The sequence below is a fragment of the Salmo salar genome, chromosome 03 (assembly GCF_965601325.2).
Source record: "Salmo salar chromosome 03, fSalSal1, whole genome shotgun sequence".
NCBI lineage: Eukaryota > Metazoa > Chordata > Actinopteri > Salmoniformes > Salmonidae > Salmo > Salmo salar.
This window is the reverse complement of record NC_138293.1, coordinates 76,202,046-76,228,845: the sequence shown is the minus strand read 5'-3', so window position 1 is coordinate 76,228,845 and position 26,800 is coordinate 76,202,046. Positions and strand designations below refer to the sequence as shown.

General features: G+C 44.5%; 1 protein-coding gene across 2 annotated transcripts in view; it reads right to left on the bottom strand.

The window, feature by feature from the left end:
• Positions 1–26,800, bottom strand: part of LOC106600659 (acid-sensing ion channel 2) — a 418,168-nt gene that overhangs the window by 34,687 nt on the left and 356,681 nt on the right. For both annotated transcript variants that reach the window (XM_045715389.2, XM_045715388.2), the window contains one exon: positions 15,193–15,343. In XM_045715389.2, the coding sequence (XP_045571345.1) occupies positions 15,193–15,343 (151 nt within the window). The remainder of the gene's footprint in view (positions 1–15,192; positions 15,344–26,800) is intronic.

Genomic DNA, 26,800 nt, shown 5'->3' with positions numbered 1-26,800 from the left:
CTCCACCCCTCACACACCTCCATCCCTCTACCCCTCACACACCTCCCTCCCTCCATCCCTCACACACAGCCAGAGGGTTTGCCAATTGCCATACACCACAGGTCCGGACCCCCACCCCCACTACCCAGCCAATCTGTCATGCTGTAGCCTCTCTGATCCAGCCACTTGTGTTTGACACTACACTGTCCTCCTTCTAGAAATAAGCTTGCTGTTCCATGTTGCCTGTGATGGGTAACATTGATCATTTGGACATTCATGTAAACAGGGGTGTTTCATGGTCAAGTTTCCACACGCACAAGTCAATGTGTATTATCACCAAGAAACACTAAAAAGGCATCGGAGGAGTATTTTCCACTCCAGTGTGGATCATACCCGCTGTCTGACCTGTTGTTGAATAAACAACCTCATGTTGTGTTCGGGAGGCCTCACAGCACCATGAGTCTGTTGAGAAGCCTGAGAGTGCTGAATTAATTAGACAGAGCAGAGAGAGAAGGGCCCTTAGAACTACAACATGTGTTAGGTTCTGTTTGAAGTTCCACTCTCCTCTTTTTTCTAACATGGTGGATATCTGAGATGATGATGACAGGTTGTTAGAGGGAGAGAGGATACAGAGAACACCAAAGGTAATGATTCACGTTCATTAGCTGTGAATCCAATGAAGTTTGGCGGCATTCTGAAGGGAAAATCTAAATAACTCAGTAGAGAATCAGAATTTAAACAACTCAATGGGGAATCAGAATCTAAACAACTCAATAGGTTATCAGAATCTAACCAACTCAATGGGGAATCAGAATCTAAACAACTCAATTGGGAATCAGAATCTAAACAACTCAATAGGTTATCAGAATCTAACCAACTCAATGGAGAATCATAATCTAATCGAAGAGACAGAGAGAGAAAGGGAAAACAGAGGTGAAGATATAGCAGCATGAGAGAACTGAGAGAAAGAACATGGAGCGAGAAAGGGATGGAGCGTTATAGAGAGAGATAGAGGTGGAGAAAATTGTCCTGGCTCGTCTGTGAAAAGATGAGAGAGAAATCAAAGTCAAGGACTTCTCTTCCATGGTTACAAATGAAGGCCGGGGCTAATCTATACTCTCCTACAGTATCCAATGCTTCAGATGGGAGTCAGGATGGAGTCATGAGAGTGTGTGTATCAATGTTAACACAATCACTATGAGGCTGTATACGATCACATACACTGAGTGTACAGAGCATTAGGAACACCTTCCTAATATTGAGTTGCACCCACTTTTGCCCTCAGAACAGCCTCAATTCGTCAGGGCATGGACTCTACAAGGTGTCAAAAGCTTTCCACAGGGATGCTGGCCCATGTTGACTCCAATGCTTCCCACAGTTGTGTGAAGTTGGCTGGATGTCCTTTGGGTGGTGGACCATTCTTGATACACACGGGAAACTGTTGAGCATGAAAAACCCAGCAGCGCTGTATTTCTTGACACACTCAAACCGGTGCGCCTGGCACCTACTACCGTACCCCATTCTAAGGCACTTAAATATTTTGTCTTGCCCATTCACCCTCTGAAAGGTCCACATACACAATCCATGTCTCAATTGTCTCAAGTCTTAAAAATCATTCTTTAACAGGTCTCCTCCCCTTCATCTACACTGATTGTAGTGGATTTAACCAGTGACTTCAATAAGGGATCATAGCTTTCACCTGGTCAGTTTATGTAATGGAAAGAGCAATGTTTTGTACACTCTCTATGCGTGGGAATACTTTGGAACAGATTTGGAAGTGGTGGGATGCTGGAAATAGCTGAGCCAATTGAAGTAGGTGACAGGGAGGAAGTGAACATTCACTTTCATCGTTTTAAAGGTGAGATAATGAGCTGCCTGGGGATATTCTATAATATCCCTCAGAACAATTTCAACTTAATCCTGTTATATAAGCAAAACCTTCACCTAAGATCTACCTGGCTACTTTCATAGCACATTATGAATTAGTGTTTCCCTTTGTTAAGTATATATAAACAACCCATCTTAATGCTTTGATGCTTAGATAGCTCTACATGACTCCTGGTACAGTTGAAGTCAGAAGTTTATATACACCTTAGACAAATATATTTAAACTCAGTTTTTCACAATTCCTGACATTTAATCCCAGTAAAAATTCCATTTTACATCAGTTAGGATCACCACTTTATTTTAAAATGTGAAATGTCAGAATAATAGTAGAGAGAATGATTTATTTCTTTCATCACATTCCCAGTGGGTCAGAAGTTTAAATACACTCAATTAGTATTTGGTAGCATTGCCATTAAATTGTTTAACTTGGGTCAAATGTCTCAGGTTGCCTTCCACAAGCTTCCCACAATAAGTTGGGTGAATTTTGTCCCATTCCTCCTGACAGAGCTGGTGTAACAGAGTCAGGTTTGTAGGCCTCCTTGCTCACACACACTTTTTCAGTTCTGCCAACATATTTTCTATAGGATTGAGGTCAGGGCTTTGTGATGGCCACTCCAATACCTTGACTTTGTCGTCCTTAAGCCATTTTGCCACAACTTTGGAAGTATGCTTGGGGTCATTGTCCATTTGGAAGACCCATTTGCGACCAAGCTTTAACTTCCTGACTGTCTTGAGATGTTGCTTCAATATATCCACATAATTTTCCTCCTCATGATGCCATCTATTTTGTGCACCAGTCCCTCCTGTAGCAAAGCATCCCCACAACATGGTGCTGCCACCCCCGTGCTTCTCGGTTGGGATGGTGTTCTTCGGCTTGCAAGCGACCCCCTTTTTCCTCCAAACATAATGATGGTCATTATGGCCAAACAGTTCTATTTTTGTTTCATCAGACCAGAGGACATTTCTCCAAAAAGTACAATCTTTGTCCCCATGTGCAGTTGCAAACCGTAGTCTGGCTTTTTTATGGCGGTTTTGGAGCAGTGGCTTCTTCCTTGCTGAACAGCCTTTCAGGTTATGTCAATATAGGACTCGTTTTACTGTGGATATAGATACTTTTGTACCTGTTTCCTCCAGCAACTTCACAAGGCCCTTTGCTGTTGTTCTGGGATTGATTTGCACTTTTCGCACCAAAGTACGTTAATCTCCAGGAGACAGAACTCATCTCCTTCCTGAACGGTATGATGGCTGCGTGGTCCAATGGTGTTTATACTTGCGTACTATTGTTTGTACTGATGAACGTGGTAACTTCAGGCATTTGGAAATTTCTCCCAAAGATGAACCAGACTCGTGGAGGTCTACAATTTTTTTCTGAGGTCTTGGATGATTTCTTTTGATTTTCCCATGATGTCAAGGAAAGAGGCACTGAGTTTGAAGGTATGCCTTGAAATACATCCACAGGTACCCCTCCAATTGACTTAAATGATGTCAATTAGCCTATCAGAAGCTTCTGAAGCCATGACATCATTTTCAGGAATTTTTCAAGCTGTTTAAAAGCACAGTCAACTTAGTGTATGTAACTGTCACGCCCTGACTAGGTGAACTCGGGTATTTTGGGTCAGGGTGTGTCATGTTGGGTATTTTTCCTTGGTTTGTTGTCTATGTTAGCGTTATAGCCTTGTGTTAGATCTATGTGGGTTATTTCTATGTTGGGTTCTGTCGATTCCCAATCAGAGACAGCTGTCGCTAGTTGTCTCTGATTGGGATCACATTTAAGTTCCTCTTTCCCCCACGCTGTTTGTGGGGTGTTGTCTCTTTGATTTTGAGCAGCTAACGTATCGGCATTTTCTTGATTTTGTGTACGTGTTTATTTCAGTGTAAAAGAATAAACATGTGTTCGCTCCCAGCTGCGTTTTGGTCCGCTTCCTCGTCACCCGACGATGATCGTTACAGAACACCCCACCTAACCAGGACCAAGCAGCGGGAGGAAAAGGAGCGCGAGAGATGGGCTCGCGAGGGGAAGGAGTTCTGGACCTGGGAGGAGATCATGTCGGGGAAAGGACCCTGGCGAAAGGATTCCCAGGTCGAGGAGGTAATGCCAGCCGGTGGACGGAGTCGCAGGTCGGCGGTCGAGGAGGCCCGGGAAGACACCCCCAAGAAAACTTTTTTGGGGGGCTAATGGGGTGGTCCAGAAGGGCAGAGGAAGAGCCCAGACCACTGCTCTTGTGGGGGATGACGGCGGAGGAGGAGACGGAGATGAGGCGGTTGATTGAGGACCTGCTGAGGGAAGATCTGGAGGAGGAGCCATGGTATGCGGAGTTGCGCGCTGTGTCGCCAGTGCGCCCGCACAGCCCGGTGCGTCCGATGGACATGCCCAGCGCATGCCGTGCTAGGATGGGCATCCAGCCAGGACGAGTGGCTAAACCGGCTCCACGCTTCAGTTCACCAGTGTGTGTTCACAGTCCTGTCTGGCCCGTTCCTGTTCCCCGCACCAAGCCCACGGTGCGTGTCCACAGTCCTGCCCGGCCCGTTCCTGCTCCCCGCACCAAGCCATGGGAAGCGGAGTTGCGCGCTGTGTCGCCAGTGCGCCCGCACAGCCCGGTGCGTCCGGTGGACATGCCCAGCACATGCCGTGCTAGGATGGGCATCCAGCCAGGACGAGTGGCTAAACCGGCTCCACGCTTCAGTTCACCAGTGCGTGTTCACAGTCCTGTCTGGCCCGTCCCTGCTCCCCGCACCAAGTAAGTGGTGCGTGTCCCCAGTCCGGCCCGGCTTGTTCCTGCTCCCCGCACCAAGCCAGTGGTGCGTGTTCCCAGTCCGGCCCGGCCCGTTCCTGCTCCCCGCACCAAGCCAGTGGTGCATGTTCCCAGTCCGGCCCGGCCCGTCCCTGCTCCCCGCACCAAGTCAGCGGTGCGTGTCCCCAGTCCGGCCCGGCCCGTTCCTGCTCCCCGCACCAAGCCAGTGGTGCGTGTTCCCAGTCCGGCCCGGCCCGTCCCTGCTCCCCGCACCAGGTCAGTGGTGCGTGTCCCCAGTCCTGTCCGGCCCGTTCCTGTTCCCCGCACCAAGCCCACGGTGCGTGTCCATAGTCCTGTCCGGCCCGTTCCTGTTCCCCGCACCAAGCCCACGGTGCGTGTCCACAGTCCGGCCCGGCCCGTTCCTGTTCCCCGCACCAAGCCCACGGTGCGTGTCCACAGTCCTGTCCGGCCTGTCCCTGCTCCCCGCACCAGGTCAGTGGTGCGTGTCCACAGTCCTGTCCGGCCCGTCCCCTGCTCCCCGCACCAGGTCAGTGGTGTGTGTCCACAGTCCTGTCCGGCCCGTCCCTGCTCCCCTCACCAAGTCAGTGGTGCGTGTCCCCAGTCCGGCCCGGCCCGTTCCTGCTCCCCGCACCAAGCCCACGGTGCGTGTCCACAGTCCGGCCCGGCCCGTTCCTGTTCCCCGCACCAAGCCCACGGTGCGTGTCCACAGTCCTGTCCGGCCTGTCCCTGCTCCCCGCACCAGGTCAGTGGTGCGTGTCCACAGTCCTGTCCGGCCCGTCCCCTGCTCCCCGCACCAGGTCAGTGGTGTGTGTCCACAGTCCTGTCCGGCCCGTCCCTGCTCCCCTCACCAAGTCAGTGGTGCGTGTCCCCAGTCCGGCCCGGCCCGTTCCTGCTCCCCGCACCAAGCCAGTGGTGCGTGTTCCCAGTCCGGCACGGCCCGTGTCCGGTCCACCGGTGCCCAATCCTGTTCCGGTCGACGGCTCCGCTCCAGAGCCTGAGCATGCCGCTCCACAGTGGTCCAGTCCGGGCCAGAGGGGTAGGGCTAAGGTGGAGGCGGGGGAAAGAACACGCCCGGGGCCAGAGCCTCCACCGAGGGTGAGGCGCCCACCCGGGTCCCCCCCCCCCCCTAATAGACTTAAGTTTGGTGCGCCGGGAGTACGCACCATTGGGGGGGGGTACTGTCACGCCCTGACCAGGTGAACTCGGGTATTTTGGGTCAGGGTGTGTCATGTTGGGTATTTTTCCTTGGTTTGTTGTCTATGTTAGCGTTATAGCCTTGTGTTAGATCTATGTGGGCTATTTCTATGTTGGGTTCTGTCGATTCCCAATCAGAGACAGCTGTCGCTAGTTGTCTCTGATTGGGATCACATTTAAGTTCCTCTTTCCCCCACGCTGTTTGTGGGGTGTTGTTTCTTTGATTTTGAGCAGCTAACGTATCGGCATTTTCTTGATTTTGTGTACGTGTTTATTTCAGTGTAAAAGAATAAACATGTGTTCGCTCCCAGCTGCGTTTTGGTCCGCTTCCTCGTCACCCGACGACGATCGTTACAGTAACTGACCCACTGGAATTGTGATACCATTAATTATAAGTGAAATAATCTGTCTGTAAACAATTGTTGGAAAAATTACTTGTGTCATGCACAAAGTAGATGTCCTAACCGACTTGCCAAAACTATAGTTTGTTAACAAGAAATTTATGGAGTGGTTGAAAAATGAGTTTTAATGACTCCAACCTAAGTGTATGTAAACTTCCGATTTCAACTGTATGTTTGATCAAGAACATTTCAGGTAAAAGAAAGCATTTAAATGACTGTTAGTCTAGTGGAATCTACACTGAACAAAAATATAAACCTAAAATGTAACAATTTCAAAGATTGTACTGAGTTACAGTTCATATAAGAAAATCTGTCAGTTGAAATAAATTCATTAGACCCTAATCTATGGATTTCACATGACTGGTAATACAGATATGCATCTGTTGGTCACAGATACCTTACAAAAAAAGGTTAGGGAAGTGGATCAGAAACCAGTCACTATCTGGTGTGACTACCACTTGCCTCATGCAGTGTGACACATCTCCTTCGCATAGAGTTGATCAGGCTGTTTATTTTGGCCTGTGGAATGCTGTCCCACTCCTCTTCAATGGCTTTGCAAAGTTGCTGGATATTGGGGGGATATGGACATGCTGTCGTACACGTCGATCCAGAGCATCCCGAACATGCTCAATGGGTGACATGTCTGGTGTGTATACAGGCCATGGAATAATTGGGGCATTTTCAGCTTCCAGGAATTGTGTACAGATCCCTGCAACATGGGGCCATCCATTATCATGCTGAAACATGATGTGATGGCGGTGGATGAATGGCACGACAATGGGCCTCAGAATCTCATCACAGTATCTCTGTGCATTCAATCCATCGATAAAATGCAATTGTGTTCATTGTCCGTAGCTTATGCCTGCCCATAACATAACCCCACTGCCACCACGATACACTCTGTTCACAACGTTGACATCAGCAACCCTGTAACGGTTGTCATCGGGAATGGAGGACCAAAACGCAGCAGGAATGTGGATGCTCATCTTGTATTTATTTTTAAATCAAGAGAACACCAAAATAACAAACAAAGAACGCATGAACAACAAAACAGTCTTGTCAGGCTCACACACGCAAAACAAGAAACAATCTCCCACAACACCAAACCAAACAATTACCCATATATAGGACTCTCAATCAGAGGCAACGAGAAAGCACCTGCCTCCAATTGAGAGTCCAACCCCCATCAACCTAAACATAGACATACAACAAACCAGAAAGAACATAGAATACAAACCTAGAACATAACCCCAAAAACCCGGAAATAATAAATCAAACGCCCTACTAAATAAACCACCACCCCGAACCACATAAAACAAATACCCTCTGCCACGTCCTGACCAAACTACAATAACAAATAACCCTTATAATGGTCAGGACGTGACAAACCTGCTCGCCCACACAACGCCATACATGCTGTCTGCCATCTGCCCAGTACAGTTGAAAATGGGATTCATCCGTGAAGAGCACAATTTTCCAGTGTGCCAGTGGTCATCGAAGGTGAGAATTTACCACTGAAGTCGGTTACGACACCGAACTGCAGTCAGGTAAAGACCCTGGTGAAGATGACAAGCAGGCAGATGAGCTTCCCTGAGACAGTTTCTGACAGTTTTTGCAGAAAGTCTTCGGTTGTGCAAACCCACAGTTTCATCAGCAATCTGGGTGGCTGCTCTCAGGTGATCCCGCTGGTGAAGAAGCCGGATGTGGAGGTCCTGGGCTGGCATGGTTACGCAGGGTCTGCAGTTGTGAGGCCGGTTGAACATCAGTGGTATTGTGTGTGACAAAACTGCACATTTTAGAGTGGCCTTTTATTGTCCCCTGTATAAGGTGCACCTGTGTAATGATCATGCTGTTTAATCAGCTTCTTGATATGCCACACCTGTCAGGAGGATGGATTATCTTGGCAAAGGAGAAATGCCCACTAACAGGTGTCATGACGTTGGCCTCTTTTGGTACAGGGAGGACAGTTGACCCCCTCCCTTTTGCACCACCACCCAACCTACCTCCCCACCAACCCAGGCCCTGTGTGTAAAGGGTTGTAAAAACTCTAAAATTCCAGGAGAGTCTCTGGCCATATGGCCCATAGAGAGACAAAGGAAATTCTTCCAACTCATAGAATTGGAGAACCGAGCAACATGTGTGTGCTGGAGAAGGTATGGAAGATTGGTGAAGAATCCAGCTACGAACTGATCCGCTTGGTACAATTTTGTGATACTCAGAAGAGACAATATAGCCATATTACCATAAAACTGTTTATATAATAGCATCAGCTTGAGACTTGCATCATAATGGTTGTATAGAATGTATTAATAAGGATAAAGCTTTTGTAAGACATTGAGATGCTATGTACTGATGTAATGTGATAGAATTGTATTTCTGTAACCAAGTCTAGCTCAGTCATGGGCACGCCCCCAGGGACCCATACAGGACCAGGCGTCATTTGACAAGCCTGTTCAAGGGTCACTATAAAACCCTCCCTGATTTACATTTCAACAGACCAGGCCCCCACTCCATGGCCAATAGGTTTTACCATCCAATTCCTCTACTGAAAGTGAACCATACCACGTGGTTAACTTTTAGACTATTGATACCGACAGAATAAGAACAAGTCTTTGATATTAATTATTAGTCTGCAGCTAAGTAAATTATATCATCGAACACGAAGACCAACGAAACAACCATTCTATAACGACATTAATGAATGTCGCTTTAAAAGATCCATTCTAACCGAGAGAGAGACTCTCCATCAGAACGACGCTCGAACAAGGATCTCGATGACACATGAGCGTAAATATATATTGATTGCAATTGTTCCCGAATGAGCGAGCCTTCAATTGTCAATTGTTAATATTAATGAACTCTGTGTGCCACAGCTGACCTTTTTTGATCCATTGTTCAACAGGCCGACCTGCCTGTTTAGCCCACAAGGGCACATTCCTCTACCAATCCTTTGTGACGATAATTACTGTTTGCATGTTTTCTGTTAATTACTTAGTGTAGTAAATAAATGATTTTAAGACAATTGATATATGGATGATTTTAGTAAAGACTGGGTTCGTGCAGATACAACAATTTACGACGTTTGGAATGAGACTGGACTAAAGGTAAAATACACCATTTAAACCAGAAGATAATCGGCCTATACTATAATAGAATATAATATTATAGTACAGGAAAGTTATATTAGGAAAATTATAGCTTTGTAATCTGAATATTCTCCTTGGTGCCCCGATCTCCTAGTTAATTACAATTAAACGATTAATCAGTTTAATCGCGTGATAATAATTACAGGTAGCTAATTGATAAACATATCTTCAGTTTAATGGTACCCCCAAAGACACGACACAGGGATGTAAATAAATCCTCCACATACAACACCCATTCTGCCAGTCACATTATGTTAAAGGTCCCCAAAGCACACACATCCATGGGTTGCTCGTCTTTTCAGTTTGCTGCAACTAGCAACTGGAACGAGCTGCAACAAACACTCAAACTGGACCGTTTTCTCTATCTCTTCATTCAAAGACTCAATCATGGACACTCTTACTGACAGTTGTGGCTGCTTTGTGTGATGTATTATTGTCTCTACCTTCCTGCCCTTTGTGCTGTTGTCTGTACCCAATAATGTTTGTACCATGTTTTGTGCTGCTACCATGTTGTGCTGCTGCCGTGTTGTTTTCATGTTGTGTTGCTACCATGTTGTTTTCATGTTGTGTTGTGTTAGGGTGCGTTCCTTACATCTTTCCTTGTCAATCCTTGGTTCATTGGTGAAATTAGCATTATGACAATATTTTTAATTAAATCATTCAAAAACCTTTATTAATTTAATTGCAGACAGAAGTTGACAATCAGGAACATAGCACACATGTTTCTGAGTAAGTTCTGCATCAAACAAAAGGTCTCAAGTTGTTTTATTAAACCGAAGTCCCACCTTAGTGATAACACTGACTACGTCATTACCTTTTTACTCCTGAGACCAAAACCCTGCATCCATAGCTATACAAACATAGAGTTTCAGTGTTTATCTAAAAGCTAGGCAATAAATGTCCCCTCCCCAAAGTTGATTTATTGTGGAATGTCTGAGTAGTCTCTTATCTTCCACAGACAGACAGACAGACAGACAGACAGACAGACAGACAGACAGACAGACAGACAGACAGACAGACAGACAGACAGACAGACAGACAGACAGACAGACAGACAGACAGACAGACAGACAGACAGACAGACAGACAGACAGACAGACAGACAGACAGACAGACAGACAGACAGACAGACAGACAGACAGACAGACAGACAGACAGACAGACAGACAGACAGACAGACAGACAGACAGACAGACAGACAGACAGACAGACAGACAGACAGACAGACAGACAGACAGACAGACAGACAGACAGACAGACAGACAGACAGACAGACAGACAGACAGACAGACAGACAGACAGACAGACAGACAGACAGACAGACAGACAGACAGAAAACAACTGTGGAACAATTCTAAAACTATATAATGAATATATATAGTTCATCTGTAGTGTAGGACCCTATAAATGTAAGGAGGGAGGGGTATTATAACCCCTCCCCTTCTATTAATAAAACATAAGCATAACCAATTATTCTAATACATCAAACATTTTGGTACAACCCTTTTCATGACCCCTAGGTGAACCAGACAGTTGCTACCATGCTGTAGCAACACAACATGAAAAGGTCTTAGGTCTCTCTTTATATAGTGGCTCCCGAGCGGCACAGCGGTCTAAGGCACTGAATTGCAGTGCTTGAGGCATCACTACAGACACCCTGGTTTGAATCCAGACTGTATCACAACCAGCCGTGATTGGGAGTCCCATAGGGAGGTGCACAATTGGCCCAGCGTTGTCCGGGTTTGGCCGGTGTAGGCCGTCATTGTAAATAAGAATTTGTTCTTAACTGACTAGTTAAATAAAGGTAAAGAAAACACTTTAAATATTGCGTTTATATTTTTGTTCAGTGCAGTGTAATAACCTCACAGTCTGATGGGAAATGCTAAGTGTTTTACTCCCCACTCCTGCAAAAATTCAGTAGTTAACCCAACGGCAGAATGAGATAACAAGTCTTCAGATCAAGAGAACAGTGAGAAAACTCGCCTGGCTCTTCCACTTTCTAATCTGAACTTCAGTTGACCTCTCTTGCAGACAGGGACAATCCATACAACATCCCACACAAACACGGCCAAGATCGCATTGTGTTCGATAAGGACTTAAGAAAGTACAGCGAAAAAAGGAATACATTGATTGGAAACAACAGAGGAAGCCTGTTGATACTGTGAAAGGTGGTTGTAGTAAGTGTTGATATTGTATTATGTACCCTGGGCAAAACCTTAGGTCGAAATCAATAGCAGCTCTGTGCATACTTTCCATATGTTATGTGTTTCTGTCTGAGGACAATGAACAATAACAAAGTGTGTGGTATTGGAGAAGCCAGAGGTCAAGTACAATGGCTGAGTCCCAAATGGCACCCGATTCCCTTTTGTACTTTTGAGCAGGGCCCAAAGTAGTGCACTGTACAGGGAATAGGGTGCCATTTGGGGTGAAGCCAATGAGTTTCATCAGACACACAGTGGAGAAGTGGAGCTGGAGGTTAGCACTCCGCCTGCAGCAAATATCTCTTTAAATTCACATGAAAGTTATTCAAATATTTGTAAAAGTAAATGGTTCGAGAAAATGACTTCGATGAGGTCCTAATCACTTGACAAGTCGTCATTGCATTCCACTTGACAACCCTGCAAATATTTAAGATGCACTTGAGAGATCAGCCCCTCGAAGACAGCTACTGTATGAGAGGAAATGAGAGAGACAATCTAAAGCTCTCATTATTTCATCCACCGAGCAATCCTGATGCCAATGTGAGTTGTAGTGTATCTAGGCAACTGCATATCTATTTCTAAAACACCACACACACCTACGCTGGTGATCAAATTAAGATAGCACATCTGTAGTTGTGTAATAGCGAACGGGTTGGGTTGTATACGTTAATGACTTATAAAGTGATTGTTTTTTTAAAATTATCGGATAAATACATAGAAATATAATTAATTGAACAGACAAATCATTGACTTGAATGGGGCCCATTCTATTCATTCCATTTCTATGCATTTAATCCTATCCAATAGGAAAAATCTAGATAGATAACCTTTTAAAAACTGGGCCCAGGAAACTCGGTGGACTTTGACCGCCCCCAGCTGACAGTAAAATACCCAGGAACCAAAAAGACAAGAGTTCCCTTCTTCAGATCAATAAACATCCCATGCCAAATGTCAACATCCCCTCTTCCTCCATGGTTCTATCCTGATACTGTCCACTTCCTCTGTGCTACAAACTAACTCCTGTGAGTCCAGACATGACAGTATGGCAGCAAAACAAGCTGCCTCTCTACCCTCTAAAGCTCTGTCATGACGTTGGCCTGTGGGTAAGGTTTATGACCCCCCCCATAAATACCTTTCCCCCTTCCCCTCTCTTACTGACCCTACTGAAGGACTGCTGTCCTGTTAAATATAGAGAGTCTGGGAACATCAAACAAATGTGGAAAGGTACCACATATTTGGTTAATAAAACCAGTTGGAAATATGCTTGGGAACGTAATGAGTATGTATGTCAGTTCGGTTGTCATCTGAGACATTATGACTGATGACAGGACGACATAAATTGTATCTGAGAAAGTATACACCCTCTAGTTATCAGAGTCACATGGAATTGTTATGCAATTGAAATGTTTGATATTGAACATGTTTGTTAGGAGATGAAATGTAATTTTAGCTTCCGAATGAGAAATTTGGGTTTTCTTAAGGAAAGTGCCCTGCTCGATCAGTAACCCAACCCTGTGAAGAGACAGGGGTTATAAACGATGAAACACCTCCCTCCCCCTCCCCACTATATAATCCTTTGACGAAAAGATAACCAGGTAGTTCCAGTACGGGAGGCCTGCAGCCTCTACGTTAGAAGGACACACATGTCAACTAAGCCAACCTCGGCATGAGCTATGGTATGAACTTTGAGCTTATTCACTACAGAAGTGCTACTTCCTAGCCGTTGAGTTAGCAGCGGCCGCTGTAACGTGGGCTAGGAAAGGACGGACGACGGATCCAGTCTAACAGACGGACGAAGATACCACCACGTATCCAATTTACCACCAGAGACATTGTTCCGAGTACAGGAAGATCTGTTGGCCAACCCGGCCAGCATCTACGACCAATCTACCGAAGCGCAGCTCAGAGTAAATATTTATTGCATTTTCCTTTTCCAAATGGGCGGTAATTTAGAATGCATAAGATAATGTATTTACGATAGCATAGCTGCTGTTTCTTTGTCCCTAAATCTTCCCGCTCTTTCATTCAAGCCCAACCCCCTTTCCTTTGTGTAACCAGCTTTCATACAGGTTCCGTTCACCAGGGGTGAATTCTGTATGACATCATTGTATTCTGTGTATTTGTAATTCTGTGTGATTAGTTAGGTATTTAGTAAATAAATAATTAAACCCAATTTTGTATTGCTGATTCAACTTGTTAGCCAGGGTTCGTGAACATAGCCAAGAACTTACAACTTTCATTATGAGACTGAAAATAAGACAAGGGTTAATATTGACTGCTATCGAGGTAAAATATTACTAAGTATTTTAAGAGTTTATTCGGAAGATAACAGCTCTATAAACGTTCTTCCGTGGTGCCCCGACTTTCTAGTTAATTACATTTACATGATTAGCTTAATCAGGTAATATTAATTACAGAGAAATCATTTTATAAGTTAGCATGTCATAGCCAAAGACACGACAGCTCCCAGGATGCAGTTAGCAACAAACCTGACCATGGAGACGATGCAGCTCTGATTGACTGCAGGCCTTTGCCAGGCAGACAGAGAGGAGAGGGTGAGAGGAGGGGTGGAGAGAAATAGGGAGGGAGAAAAATAATAGAAAGGCTGAGGTAGGAGCCCTGTTCCGTGTGTCTAATATGTCCGGTATGTCCGTTGTGTCCGGTTTGTCTGGTGTGCCCGGTGCCTCTGCTTAGGAGCCAATGGTCTTGATTTAAGTCTCTAAAGGCACTGAGGCCCTGCTTCTCTGTGAGGTGGAAGCTGTGAGGAGGAAGCTGTGAGGAGGAAGCTGCAAGGAGGAAGCTGCAAGGAGGAAGCTGCAAGGAGGAAGCTCTGAGCCCCCTGTTATCTGCTGACAGGACTGAGCCAGCTGGTTGTGTGCTAATTAATCCATACAGACACACAGAGGGATAAACAAGGGCACCATCCAGGGCCCTCCATCCCACTAGGAGACTCTACAAAGAGCTCTTCACTCTCACTGTGCTGCTAGATGCCCCTCTGTATAACGACTTAGCCTCTGCCTTATCACAACAGACTTATACACACCAGTGATGGGAAGAGACAGCTGAGGACAAGCCTATGTGTCCCACTGCTAATCTGAGAAGAACATGTGGATAATTGATCGGGGAAAATAAACAGGCTCTCTGCATGATACATGTTCTATATATGGAGAGTAAATAGAGTCTATTTGCTAGAGGGCCCATGACTTGGCTTGATGCTGTGCTTCAACAACTCCCCTGTCTTCAATTCTATGCAGGTTGAGACGTGAGCAAGGCTTTCAATGAGGCTCATTGTGCAGCTAACAGGTCAGGCAGCAAGCTCCCTCCTACACAAGACTATCTGAACAACTAACAGGGCTTCTTCCACTATGAACAACAAATCGTGAGGAAACTGATAAAGGAATGGCATTGCTTCCAAATCTGAAAGGAAAAGCACATCCTGGCTTGAGCTGTTATTTGACAGCAAGTCAATACAGTTTGGGCAGAATTTATATAAATGGTGAAAAGCACAGGACATAGAATATAACCTTGGGGGACACCAGTTGTCAACTCCACAGAGTCAGATTGATCACCCTCCACATGGATACATTGTGATTTGGATGGAGAGGGTCAGGTATGGTGTAGTTGGGCCTACCTGTGTCGCCCCACACGGGTAGGTACTCGTCCTGCTGGATGTCCAGCATAATCTCCAGGCCGTTCCCCGTCCCTCCCTTCATGGTGGTCCGCAGCGTCTTCCCCTCCTCCGCTGCATTGAACATGTAACACTTCCCATACCTGGTGAACACCTGCAGAGAGCAAGAGAGAGAGAGAGAGCGAGAACAGAAGTTGGTACTGACCATGTTATGTACACAGGCTGGTGGACATCAGGAGGTGGACCGATACATTAACTAATCATAAACTGGTACCATGACATTCCCTGAGGCGGTTTAGGGAAGAACTGTCCTTATAGCCTTCTAAATGCATTAAGAAATCAGCAAGCTGAACTAGATATGATAATGATTGTAACACCCTACAGGCAAATTCAAATGACAACAACAGAGCCTGGAACAAAAGTTAAATATTAAGGATTCATGTGGAGACTAGGAACACAAAATGTTGATTTGTCCCTTGGTTGCCCTTGATAGAAATCCATGATCAATCCCAATGGCACACAACAACTGTAATGGGTGTCGTAATGATTGGACCAAGATGCAGCGGGAACGTGAAAACTCATCTTCTTTAATTGGTTAAAAGAAGGAAAAACAAACAAAACACGTATACAAACACAACGACCACCACTAACAGTCCTGTCAAGTGCACAGACACTAAACAAGGAAGTAACTACCCACAAATCCCATGACAAAAACACCCCTCTTAAATAAGACCTTCAATTAGAAGCAATGAAGAGCAGCTGCTTCCAATTGAAGGTCAACCCCATCAACTAAACATAGAAATAGAAAGACTAGACTAGAACATAGAAATATACTAACATAGAACATAAACCAAAACCCCGGAACACTCTAAACAAACACCCCTCTTACATAAGAACATATCCCAACAAACCCCGAACCACATAAAACAAACACCCCCTGCCACGTCCTGACCAAACAACAATAACCAATAACCCCTTATACTGGTCAGGATGTGACAACAACCTTCAAACACATTCTTCTATGATTACCAAAAATTGGAAGAGGCACCTTGTGCTTTTTAAAAATGTGTTTACGAGCATACACATTAAGGCACGGCAATGGGCCACATTGGAGACAAATCCTATCATGTCAGTGTAATGAAGCATGTGGCTGTTGTTCCCCCTCCCTTCAAGTGGCTGGATGAGCAGAAGCATTAAAGGCTGTGGAGCCCTGGCTCTCTGAAGGACAGCTAATAACAGGCTTTCTGCAGCTCCACTCTGCTCGGTCAGGTGGAGAAAGCACTTTTCAGCTCCTATATTGGGTAAAGTAGGGCCAGAATAGGCCTTAAAGGAAAGTAGTGGCAGAGACTTGAAAAAAGCATGGGCACTTTACCCTGTAATCACTTAAAAGCGGTGCTCCCTCTGCCATTAGTGGCATGGAGTTCATGGGAGGAAAAACCTGCATTCTCCATCCCCATTTTCAGTACATTGTTAACAGTTCAAGGAAAACTGTTGAAATGCCATTAGGAGAAGGAATGCATAGGGAAAGCTGCGATTTTTCTAGGTAATAACTGAACTTTTGCCCCCCATACAATCAAACAAATCAGCACAGTTATATGTAACACCACTGTGCTAGATAACGACTTTGAGGTTTATATGAATAATAGACTGGCATAAAATGCAGAATCAGTGCAGCTTATTTAGAGACAGGTGTGTAAAAGATGCAAACATGTAAATTAGATGGGTGTTGGGAGGTCCCTGCTCATGGTTAATAAGCACCATAACAACCCTCAGCCCACCTTCCTTTCCCTCACCAATCAGAGAAGGACTGAGGAATAGAATGTTGTTTGAACATCATCAACAAGGTCACACACTCCAAGCCTTCTTATTGGATAGAAGCATTGGTGGTCTACCTGCTCTTCTATGTTCCGGTCTGGGATCAGCATGGTTCTGTGAGCTCAGAATGGTTACGGTTACAGTGCCTTCAGAAAGTATTCCCACCCCTTGACTTTTTCCTCATTTTGTTGTGTTACAGCCTAAATTTAAAATGGTTACATTAAGATTTTGTGTCACTGGCCCACTGATAAGGGAATTTATATGTTTAAAAGTAATGACTAAAGAATTCCACCCTGGAAACATATAATTGTATGAAATGTATTAGAATCATAAAACTATAATCTGATAATGTGTGTAGTTTTAGTCAGAATTAGATCAAGGACCTTTTGCTCCTTTTTAGTATGTAAGCAGGGTGCAAGTGTGAAACAAATGATAAGAGGAGCTATCGACAGACAAGTTGTACTACTGTGTTCCTTACAGGACATTCTGTCCCCACCCGTGGAGGGGAGAAACTGTTATGCTTGCAGAAGATTATGAAACATGTTGCAGATTAAAGAAACAATGTATCTGTGTAGTGGAAAAACACTGACTGTCTGAGCAAGGCGTAGCTTAAGATTTGAACTTGTTTGTGTGGGTGTTATAAAGACTGTGTTTGCATTTTTGATTTCAGAATGTTCTCGTGAGTAAACTTTACAGACCTTTTGCATAAGCTGGGTCTTTGCCTAATTATTATTAAACCCAGGGTCTTACAAACCTCGGGGATTGGTCAAAGCGTAATTGATTGTTAGTTATTATCATTGGGATTGAAAATTATCATGATACCCACACACAATACCACATAATGTCTTAGTGGACTTATGTTTTTAAAAATGTTTACTAAGTAATTAAAAATGAAAAGCTGAAATGTCAATAAGTGTTCAACTCTTTTGTTATAGCAATCCTAAATAAGTTCAGGAGTACAAATTTGCTTAACAAGTTAATAAGTCACATAATAAGTTGCGCTCACTCTGTGTGCAATAATAGTGTTAAATATGATTTTTGAATGACTACCTCATCTCTGTACCCCACACACACAATTGCCCGTAAGGCTCAGTTGAGCAGTGAATTTCAAACACAGATTCAACCACAAAGACCAGGGAGATTTTCCAATGCCTCACAAAGGGCACCTATTGGTAGATGGGTAAAATAAAAGCACACATTGAATATCTGTTTGAGCATGGTGAAGTTATTTATTACACGTTGGATGGTGTATCAATACACCCAGTCACTACAAATATACAGTTGTTCTTCCTAACTCAGTTACCGTGAAGGAAATCGCTCAAGGATTCCACCATGAGGCCAACAGTTACAGAGTTTAATGGCTGTGATGGATCAACAACATTGTAGTTACTCCACAATACTAACCTAAATATCAGTGAAAAGAAGGAAGACTGTACAGAATTAACATTTTCCAAAACATGCATCCTGTTTGCAATAAGGTACAAAAGTAAAATTGCAAAAAAGGTGTCAAAGAAATTAACTTTATGTCCAGAATACAAAGTGTTGTGTTTGGGGCAAATCCAATCCAACACATCACTGAGTACCACTCATATCTTCGACCATGGTGGTGGCTGCATAATTTTATCCTTGTCATTGGCAACAACTAGGGAGTTTTTAAAGATAAAAGTAAATAGAATAGGGGCCTCCCGAGTGGGGCAGCGGCTGCGGCATCACCACAGCATGGGGTTCGATCCCAGGCTGGGTCATAACCGGACGTGAATGGGAGTCCCATAGGGCGGCGCACAATTGGCTCTGCGTTGTCCGGGTTAGAGGAGAGTGTGGCCAGGGGAGCTTTACTTGGCTCATCGCGCTCTAGAGTTATCTTATCTAGAAATATCTTATTTACATAAGTTTTCCTCTAGGATTTTACCTGTGCAAATTGTAATCAGTAATGTAACTTTTGGATTACCCAAACTCACTAATCTGATTACATTCAGTTACTTTTAGATTACTTTCCCCTTAAGAGGCATTAGAAGAAGACAAAAATATATGTTACCAATTGAACGACATCTATTGCAGGATAAATTAATGTTATAGTTTACATAGCTGGCCATATATGGATGTTAAATTTAACTTTATGGGTTGGTTATGCAGGCTTCTTCTAACCCATTGCTTTCTACTGCATACAATAATACGATTAAATTATATCTTTACATTAAAAACCAAAGTCTATCAGAATTCCAGTCATTCCAATGAATGTTATACCCATTGATCTTCAAGAATAGGATTTGGAAATATAGTAGTAGAGATTAGCCAAATTAGAACCCCAAAACTAAGGACTTATTAGCAAATCCTACTCTGTTGTTTATGATTATGTTGTCATGAGGACTGATTAGGCTCATTGACTCAAGTTGAAAAAAAAATGCTGCGCTCACGGAATGGCATGCTTTGAGCACTAGCGAGAAGTTCTATATAATTGCAAAAGGGTTTTTTAAATGATCAATTAGCCTTTTAAAATTATAAACTTGGATTAGCTAACGTGCCATTGGAACACAGGAGTGATGGTTGCTGATAATTGGCCTCTGTACGCCAATTAAAATCTGCTGTTTCCAGCTACAAGGGCACAGCTATAAGGACACAAGGTGAGACCCAAATGCAGACAGAGGGGGCAGATGGTAGAGCTCCGAAATATATTATAACAAAGGGTGTAGCCAAAGGCAGGTCGGGGACAGGCGAGAGTCCATAAACCAGGTCAGAGTCCAAACAGTACCAGACGATAGACAGTCTCGAGGTCAGGCCAGGCAGGGGTCAGAAACCAGATCCGAGTCCAAAACAGTACAAGGGGATAGGCAGGCTGGTAGTCAGAACAGGCAGAGTGGTCAGGCAGGCGGGTTCGGAGTCAGGACAGGCAAGTGGATGACTATAAACAAACAGAGATTGGGAAAAATAGGAGCAAGGAAAACCGCTGGTTGGCTTGGCAAACAAGACGAACTGGCACAGAGAAACAGGAAACACAGGGATATATACACCGGGGATAATAAGCGATACCTGGAGGGGGTGGAGACAATCACAAGGACAGGTGAACCAGATCAGGGTGTGACAGTAGCATGTGTCCATATTTTTTTATCAGCATTAATTAGATTGAGCAATAAAAGCCCCACTTTTATTCCATAGGCTGGGATCCTCACTATGCAGCTTTTGCAAGAGAACATTTTTCATTGGCTGTCCACTGGTTTCAAAAACAATGATTGATAGGAAGCTTAAAGATCTTGAAATCAACCATTATTGGGTTCAAATAGACATTTAGATTTGTGAACAGCCATCCACAACAACCACAATCCGTAAGGCACAAATAGCTAAATGAGAGAGCAGCAGCATGATTCACATCAATGAGCTATGTATATATCAATAATAAACTATATCCGTATCGTTGTAGACTACACCACTGCTGTCATCCTTATCTCATTGCGTTTATTAAAATTTGATAATCTTTGGATGCCGACAGCAATCGCACCATTGGAAGACATAGCTTATACTGTAGCCTACAAAAGCCTATTCCTGCTCTTTTCCCGTGATCCATAAAACACATTTGGTGTGTCATCGTAGTGGTCTCTGACTTATGATCACACTCGCTCAGGTGGAACCAAACTTAAACTTGCGCCTTTTTTCAATACTGATTTGAATGTCATTGAGAAAAGAAAAGTGTCAAAGACTTTTTTCCGCTAACATCCTTTCTGAATTTAAAATTAATCCTCTAAATCATCATCTAGTTTTTCAAAAGTATCTGTAATCTGATTACAATATTTTTGCTGGTAACGTAACGGATTACAGTTATCGTTTTTAGGTAATCCCTTACATGTAATCCGTTACTCCCCAACCCTGATGACCAGTGTATGAGGGCTTCTATGGACATGAGTAATTGTCCAGGTGGACAGTGTTATGGTCATAGAAGGATGTGGGTAGAGACACCCCCTTCTCCTCAGTAGAGCAGCTCCCTCCTTCCACAGATATGAATCTATCTAAATGATACATCAGGGGCTAAGAGCTGCCAGAGCCACAATGCAGAGACAGGGGATACATATTCATAGAGAAATCACTCTTTGTTTGCAGGTACCCGTGTCTCGGTGTCTGTCTCTGACTGGGACTGGGCTTAACTGTACCAGGGATGGCTCCGGTTGATAGCATAGTGACAGAAATACCCGAGTGTATAGAGACCAATATGGACCCAGCCTGCATGAATGGAGAATATCAACATCAGCAGGATGTCCCAGCATAGACAGTAATCTGTCAATGTCAAAACACATTGGTCCAAACCTAACAGACCAAAAAGCAGATTGAATGGGATTCAACATGCACTAGCATCCCAGTAAACAAGTTGTTTTGGTCGTCAGCATGGCCTTGGTTCATTTGACTAAAGAATCTCTGTCTGCTAATTAGAGCTTACATTAGAGTTAATAAGCATCAGCCCAAACCATTCACACACTCAAGTGCTCCCTTTGAACCCTCTCCAGCTAACTGGGCAGGTAACATCATGTTTAATTACCCAGCGGTCATTTAAACTTTGCTGATATGTCTGTGAGTTTCTGTGAGTGTGTGTATAACACAGATAACGCATATCTGCACTGCCCAACACTGCTCCCCTACAGATGTACTGTGGTAATGGTGCTCTGAACTCTCCTCCTCTGAAGTTGTTGGTTGTCTATTAGGGACCACCATCATCATCATCCTCTCTCTGGAGCTTCTTGTCAGACCCTCTCTGTTTCTAGAAACAGTAATGATGTACTGTATGAGTGACAGGGAGGGCTAGGACCAGGTCAACATCCTATTAACACCTTACCACACCTCATCAGCCACGCCACGGTGGAAGTGTCAACCAAAAGTTGCCAGGGTGGTTCTGTCATTTTGGTACCCCTCAGACAGTTGTCTGACCCTGCTGTCTCTCCTTCATCTTGTTCCCTCCCACTCAGTTATTATCTCCATCTCTGCTTGCCTCGAGTCATTCTGTCAGAGGGAGGAGAGTAATGACTCCTCACACCACCACAGAAATATCAAATAACCTTGGTACCTGGCCAAGGGGCGGTTACAGGCAATACCTGTAAAGTAGCAAACTAAAGTAAAGAGACACTTCTCAGAGTTCTCATGCACTGAGGCCATTACCTTTCTGAAAACAGGATGTTAGAATATGGACCATGAGTATCAGCATTCTCAAATTAGCTCCACCCTGTCTGCTATCAATAAATGACCAGTGCTTGACTTGGGCAGGAGCTCACCGAACTGAGTACCGGCACCTCAAATGTTCTACTGCTTGAGCTCCTGTTCCTCTTATAGAATATTAGCACCTAAATATAAAAAAGGACCGGCACCCAAAATGATTACCGGCACCTATTTCTATAATACCAGATGTGGTTATGCATGATTGCTTCATACTCAGCAGTGTTTGAGTCGATATATCAGACCACTTTGGCCTATTTATTGCCTTACCTCCCTAATCTTACTTCATTTGCACACACTGTATATAGGCTTTTCTATTGTGTTATTGACTGTACGTTTGTTTATTCCGTGTGTAACTCTGTGTTGTTTGTGTCGCACTGCTTTGCTTTATCTTGGCCAGGTCGCAGTTGTAAATGAGAACTTGTTCTCAACTGGCTTACCTGGTTAAATAAAGGAGAAATAAAAATAAATAAATAAAATAAAGATATGCACAAGCCATTACAGAACTACAAGCCATTACAGAACTGCAAACATACGACCCTGCCTCACACAGGAAGCGGCACAGGTCCTAATCCAGGCACTTGTCATCTCCCGTCTGGATTACTGCAACTCGCTGTTGGCTGGGCTCCCTGCCTGTGCCATTAAACACCTACAACTCATCCAGAACGCCGCAGCCCGTCTGGTGTTCAACCTTCCCAAGTTCTCTCACGTCACCCCGCTCCTCCGCTCGCTCCACTGGCTTCCAGTTGAAGCTCGCATCCGCTACAAGACCATGGTGCTTGCCTACGGAGCTGTGAGGGGAAAGGCACCTCCGTACCTTCAGGCTCTGATCAGGCCCTACACCCAAACAAGGGCACTGCGTTCATCCACCTTTGGCCTGCTGGCCCCCCTACCTCTGAGGAAGCACAGTTCCCGCTCAGCCCAGTCAAAACTGTTCGCTGCTCTGGCACACCAATGGTGGAACTAGCTCCCTCACGACGCCAGGACAGCGGAGTCAATCACCACCTTCCGGAGACACCTGAAACCCCACCCCTTTAAGGAATACCTAGGATAGGATTAAGTAATCCTTCTGTCCTCCACCCCCCCCCCCCCCCCCCCGATATAGATGTACTATTGTAAAGTGGTTGTTCCACTGGATATCATAAGGTGAATGCACCAATTTGTAAGTCGCTCTGGACAAGAGCGTCTGCTAAATGACGTAAATGTAAAATGTCAGGGTCTTCATACACCCCCGTCCGTCTATTGTGATCAGTTTGGCTAGAATGGTCTTGTTAACATTGCACGCTTCAAGCCACTAAACTTCAAAGTTGTCTTTGGTGATGAAATGCTGTTGCTGCTCTTTCTTCATTACTTTATTTTAAATGAATCGCTAAGGCGTTGACTGAACCCGGGTCTTGAAATGTCGCAAGAGTCAAACCCTGCCATGATAACATAATGTTAGCTGGCACCGTCCACAGGGCAGTCAGGGCATGAAGCAGGAGAACAGAGATGAGCTGCCAATTAGATGCCTGCCTTCGTCTCGTCCACCCAACATAACTTATTAGCATTCACAAGAAACAGTGTGAATGTCTGGGAGCAAGACATCGCCCTAAGGCATGCTGTGACCCAGCCTGCATGTCGACCAGCCTCTCCCAGGGTGAAGTCAAAGACGACACGGCCATTAGAGAGCCACCTTCCACTGTGATGAAAGGTCAGGTGTTGTTAGTTAGCGCCAGACAGATGACAGACACCTTCCCACTGTGTTTGAAGACTTGCCTGTCCCTGGCTAATGCCGAAGCCAACAGTTAGACATCTGAAAATAAAGCTTTCCAAAGAGACAAGTCATTATGCCTGCAGTGTGCTGTGGCTGTGATGGATACAATAGCGAGAATGGTTAATGACTTCATGTGTTCAGCTGTCATTATTTTGAACAGCTTTATGATAAATATGCCTACGCTTTGTTTCTTCAACTATTATTGTAACAGGCACCGAAGTCCTTTTCCTCATTTGTCACACACACACACACACACACACACACACACACACACACACACACACACACACACACACACACACACACACACACACACACACACACACACACACACACACACACACACACACTAGATTGCCTGTGTTCTTTGACAAATAAGAATTTAACTAAACTTCATCCAATTTGGTTATGCCAACACACTGATGGATTATCTCTCTCAGACGGACACTATCTTTTCTTTATTCTGTCGTTTCTTCCCCCTCGCTCTACTGTTTATCTCCTCCTGTTCCTGTCTGTGCCACCACAGGCCTCTGAAGTGCAGGGCATATCTATACGACCTCTCAATTAGTTTAGATTGTTTAGATGAGTTTATTAGTCAGGGGCGCAGATGTAATCGCAGGGTACAGTGAAATTCTTAGTTCAGCTGATGGGGTCACCGTGGAGATGACAGGAAACGTGACTCAGGAAGAGGAAGTCCAGTCACGCTCTATGCCCCCTCTCCTTCCCCATTCACTTCTCTTTCTCACCTCAGGAAGACTGACACCGCGAATCCATATCTGCTGATGGCCAGCCAACGCCACGCCATGTTGTCTGTCTGCCATATCTACCGTTATGTTTACCTTTGTTAAAATGCTGCATGTTTTACACTATTTCAATCGATTCACTTTGATAAGAGCAGAATGGTTTCTGTTTGTGAAAAATAAATAACCAGGACACAACGAGCGTTCAATGCTAAACAAGCAAAGACCAAGGCAGTCTTGTGACACGCTGACCCCAACTCATTGAATTTGTTAACTTTTTATTTAACCTTTTTTTTAACTAGGCCAGTCAGTTAAGAACAAATTCTTGTTTACAAAGACGGCCTACCAAAAGGCAAAAGGACTCCTGTGGGGACGGGGGACGGGGACGGGGACGGGGGGGGGTGGGATTAAAAATACAAATAAATTAAATAAAACTATAGGACAAAACACACATCATGACAAGAGAGACACCACAATACTACATAAAGAGAGACCTAAGACAAAAACATAGCAAGGCAGCAACACATGACAACACAGCATGGTAGTAACACAACATGACAACAACATGGTAGCAACACAACGTGGCAGCAGCACAGGGTACAAACATTATTGGGCACAGACAACAGCACAAAGGGCAAGAAGGTAGAGACAACAATGCATCACACAAAGCAGCCACAGCTGTCAGTAAGAGTGTCCATGATTGAGTCTTTGAATGAAGAGATTGAGATAAAACTGTCCAGTTTGTGTGTTTGTTACAACTCGTTCCAGTCGCTAAACGCAGCGAACAGAAAAGACAAGCGACCCATGGCTGTGTGTGCTTTGGGGACCTTTAACATAATGTGACTGGCAGAATGGGTGTTGTATGTGGAGAATGAGGCCTGCAGTAGATATCTCAGATAATGGGGAGTGAGGCCTCAGAGGGTTTTATAAATAAGCATCAACCAGTGGATCTTGCGACAGGTATACAGAGATGACCAGTTTACAGAGGAGTATAGAGTGCAGTGATGTGTCCTATGAGAAGCATTGGTGGCAAATCTGATGGCCGAATGGTAAAGAACATCTAGCCGCTCGAGAGCACCCTAACCTGACAATCTATAAATTACGTTTCCATAATCTAGCTCGGGTAGGATGGTCATCTGAATCAGGGTTTGTTTGGCAGCTGGGGTGAAAAAGCAGCGATTACGATAGAGGAAACCAAGTCTAGATTTAACTTTAGCCTGCAGCTTTGATATGTGCTGAGAAAAGGACAGTGCACTGTCAAGCCATACTCCAAAGTACTTGTATGAGGTGACTACCTCAAGCTCTAAACCCTCAGTGGTAGTAATCACACCTGTGGGAAGAGGGGCATTCTTCTTACCAAACCACAACCTTTTTTTCAGAGGTGTTCAGAACAAGGTTAAGGGTAGAGAAAGCTTGTTGGACACTAAGAAAGCTTTGTTGTAGAGCGTTTAACACAAAATCCGGGGAGGGGCGAGCTCAGTGTAAGACTGTATCATCTGCATATAAATGGATGAGAGAGCTTCCTACTGGCTGAGCTATGTTGTTGATGTAAATTGAGAAGAGCGTTGGGCCTTGGATCGAGCCTTGGTGTACACCCTTGTTGACAGGCAGTAGCTGAGACAGCAGATGTTGTGACTTTATACACTGCACTCTTTGAGAGAGGTAGTTAGCAAACCAGGCCAAAGACCCCTCAGGGTCACCATTACTCCTTAGCCAGCCTACAAGAATGGAATGGCCTACCGTATCAAAAGCTTTGGCCAAGTCAATAAAAATAGCAGCACAACATTGCTTAGAATTAAGGGCTATGGTGACATGAATGAGGACCTTTAAGGTTGCAGTGACACATCCATAACCTGAGCGGAAACCAGATTGCATACCAGAGAGAATACTAGAGACATTAAGAAAGCCAGTCAGTTGATTATTGACAAGTTATTGACAATGAGCATACAATAATAATGTATGCTCATGTATTTCTATTGACTACCCTGCCGTATATACTCATACAGTATAGCGCTCCAGCAATCCTATTCACACAACCAGAGGAGAAAAAGCCTGTATTCATTGTTACTTATGGTACAGTACTACACATGACTGGATCCTCCTCTATTTCTCT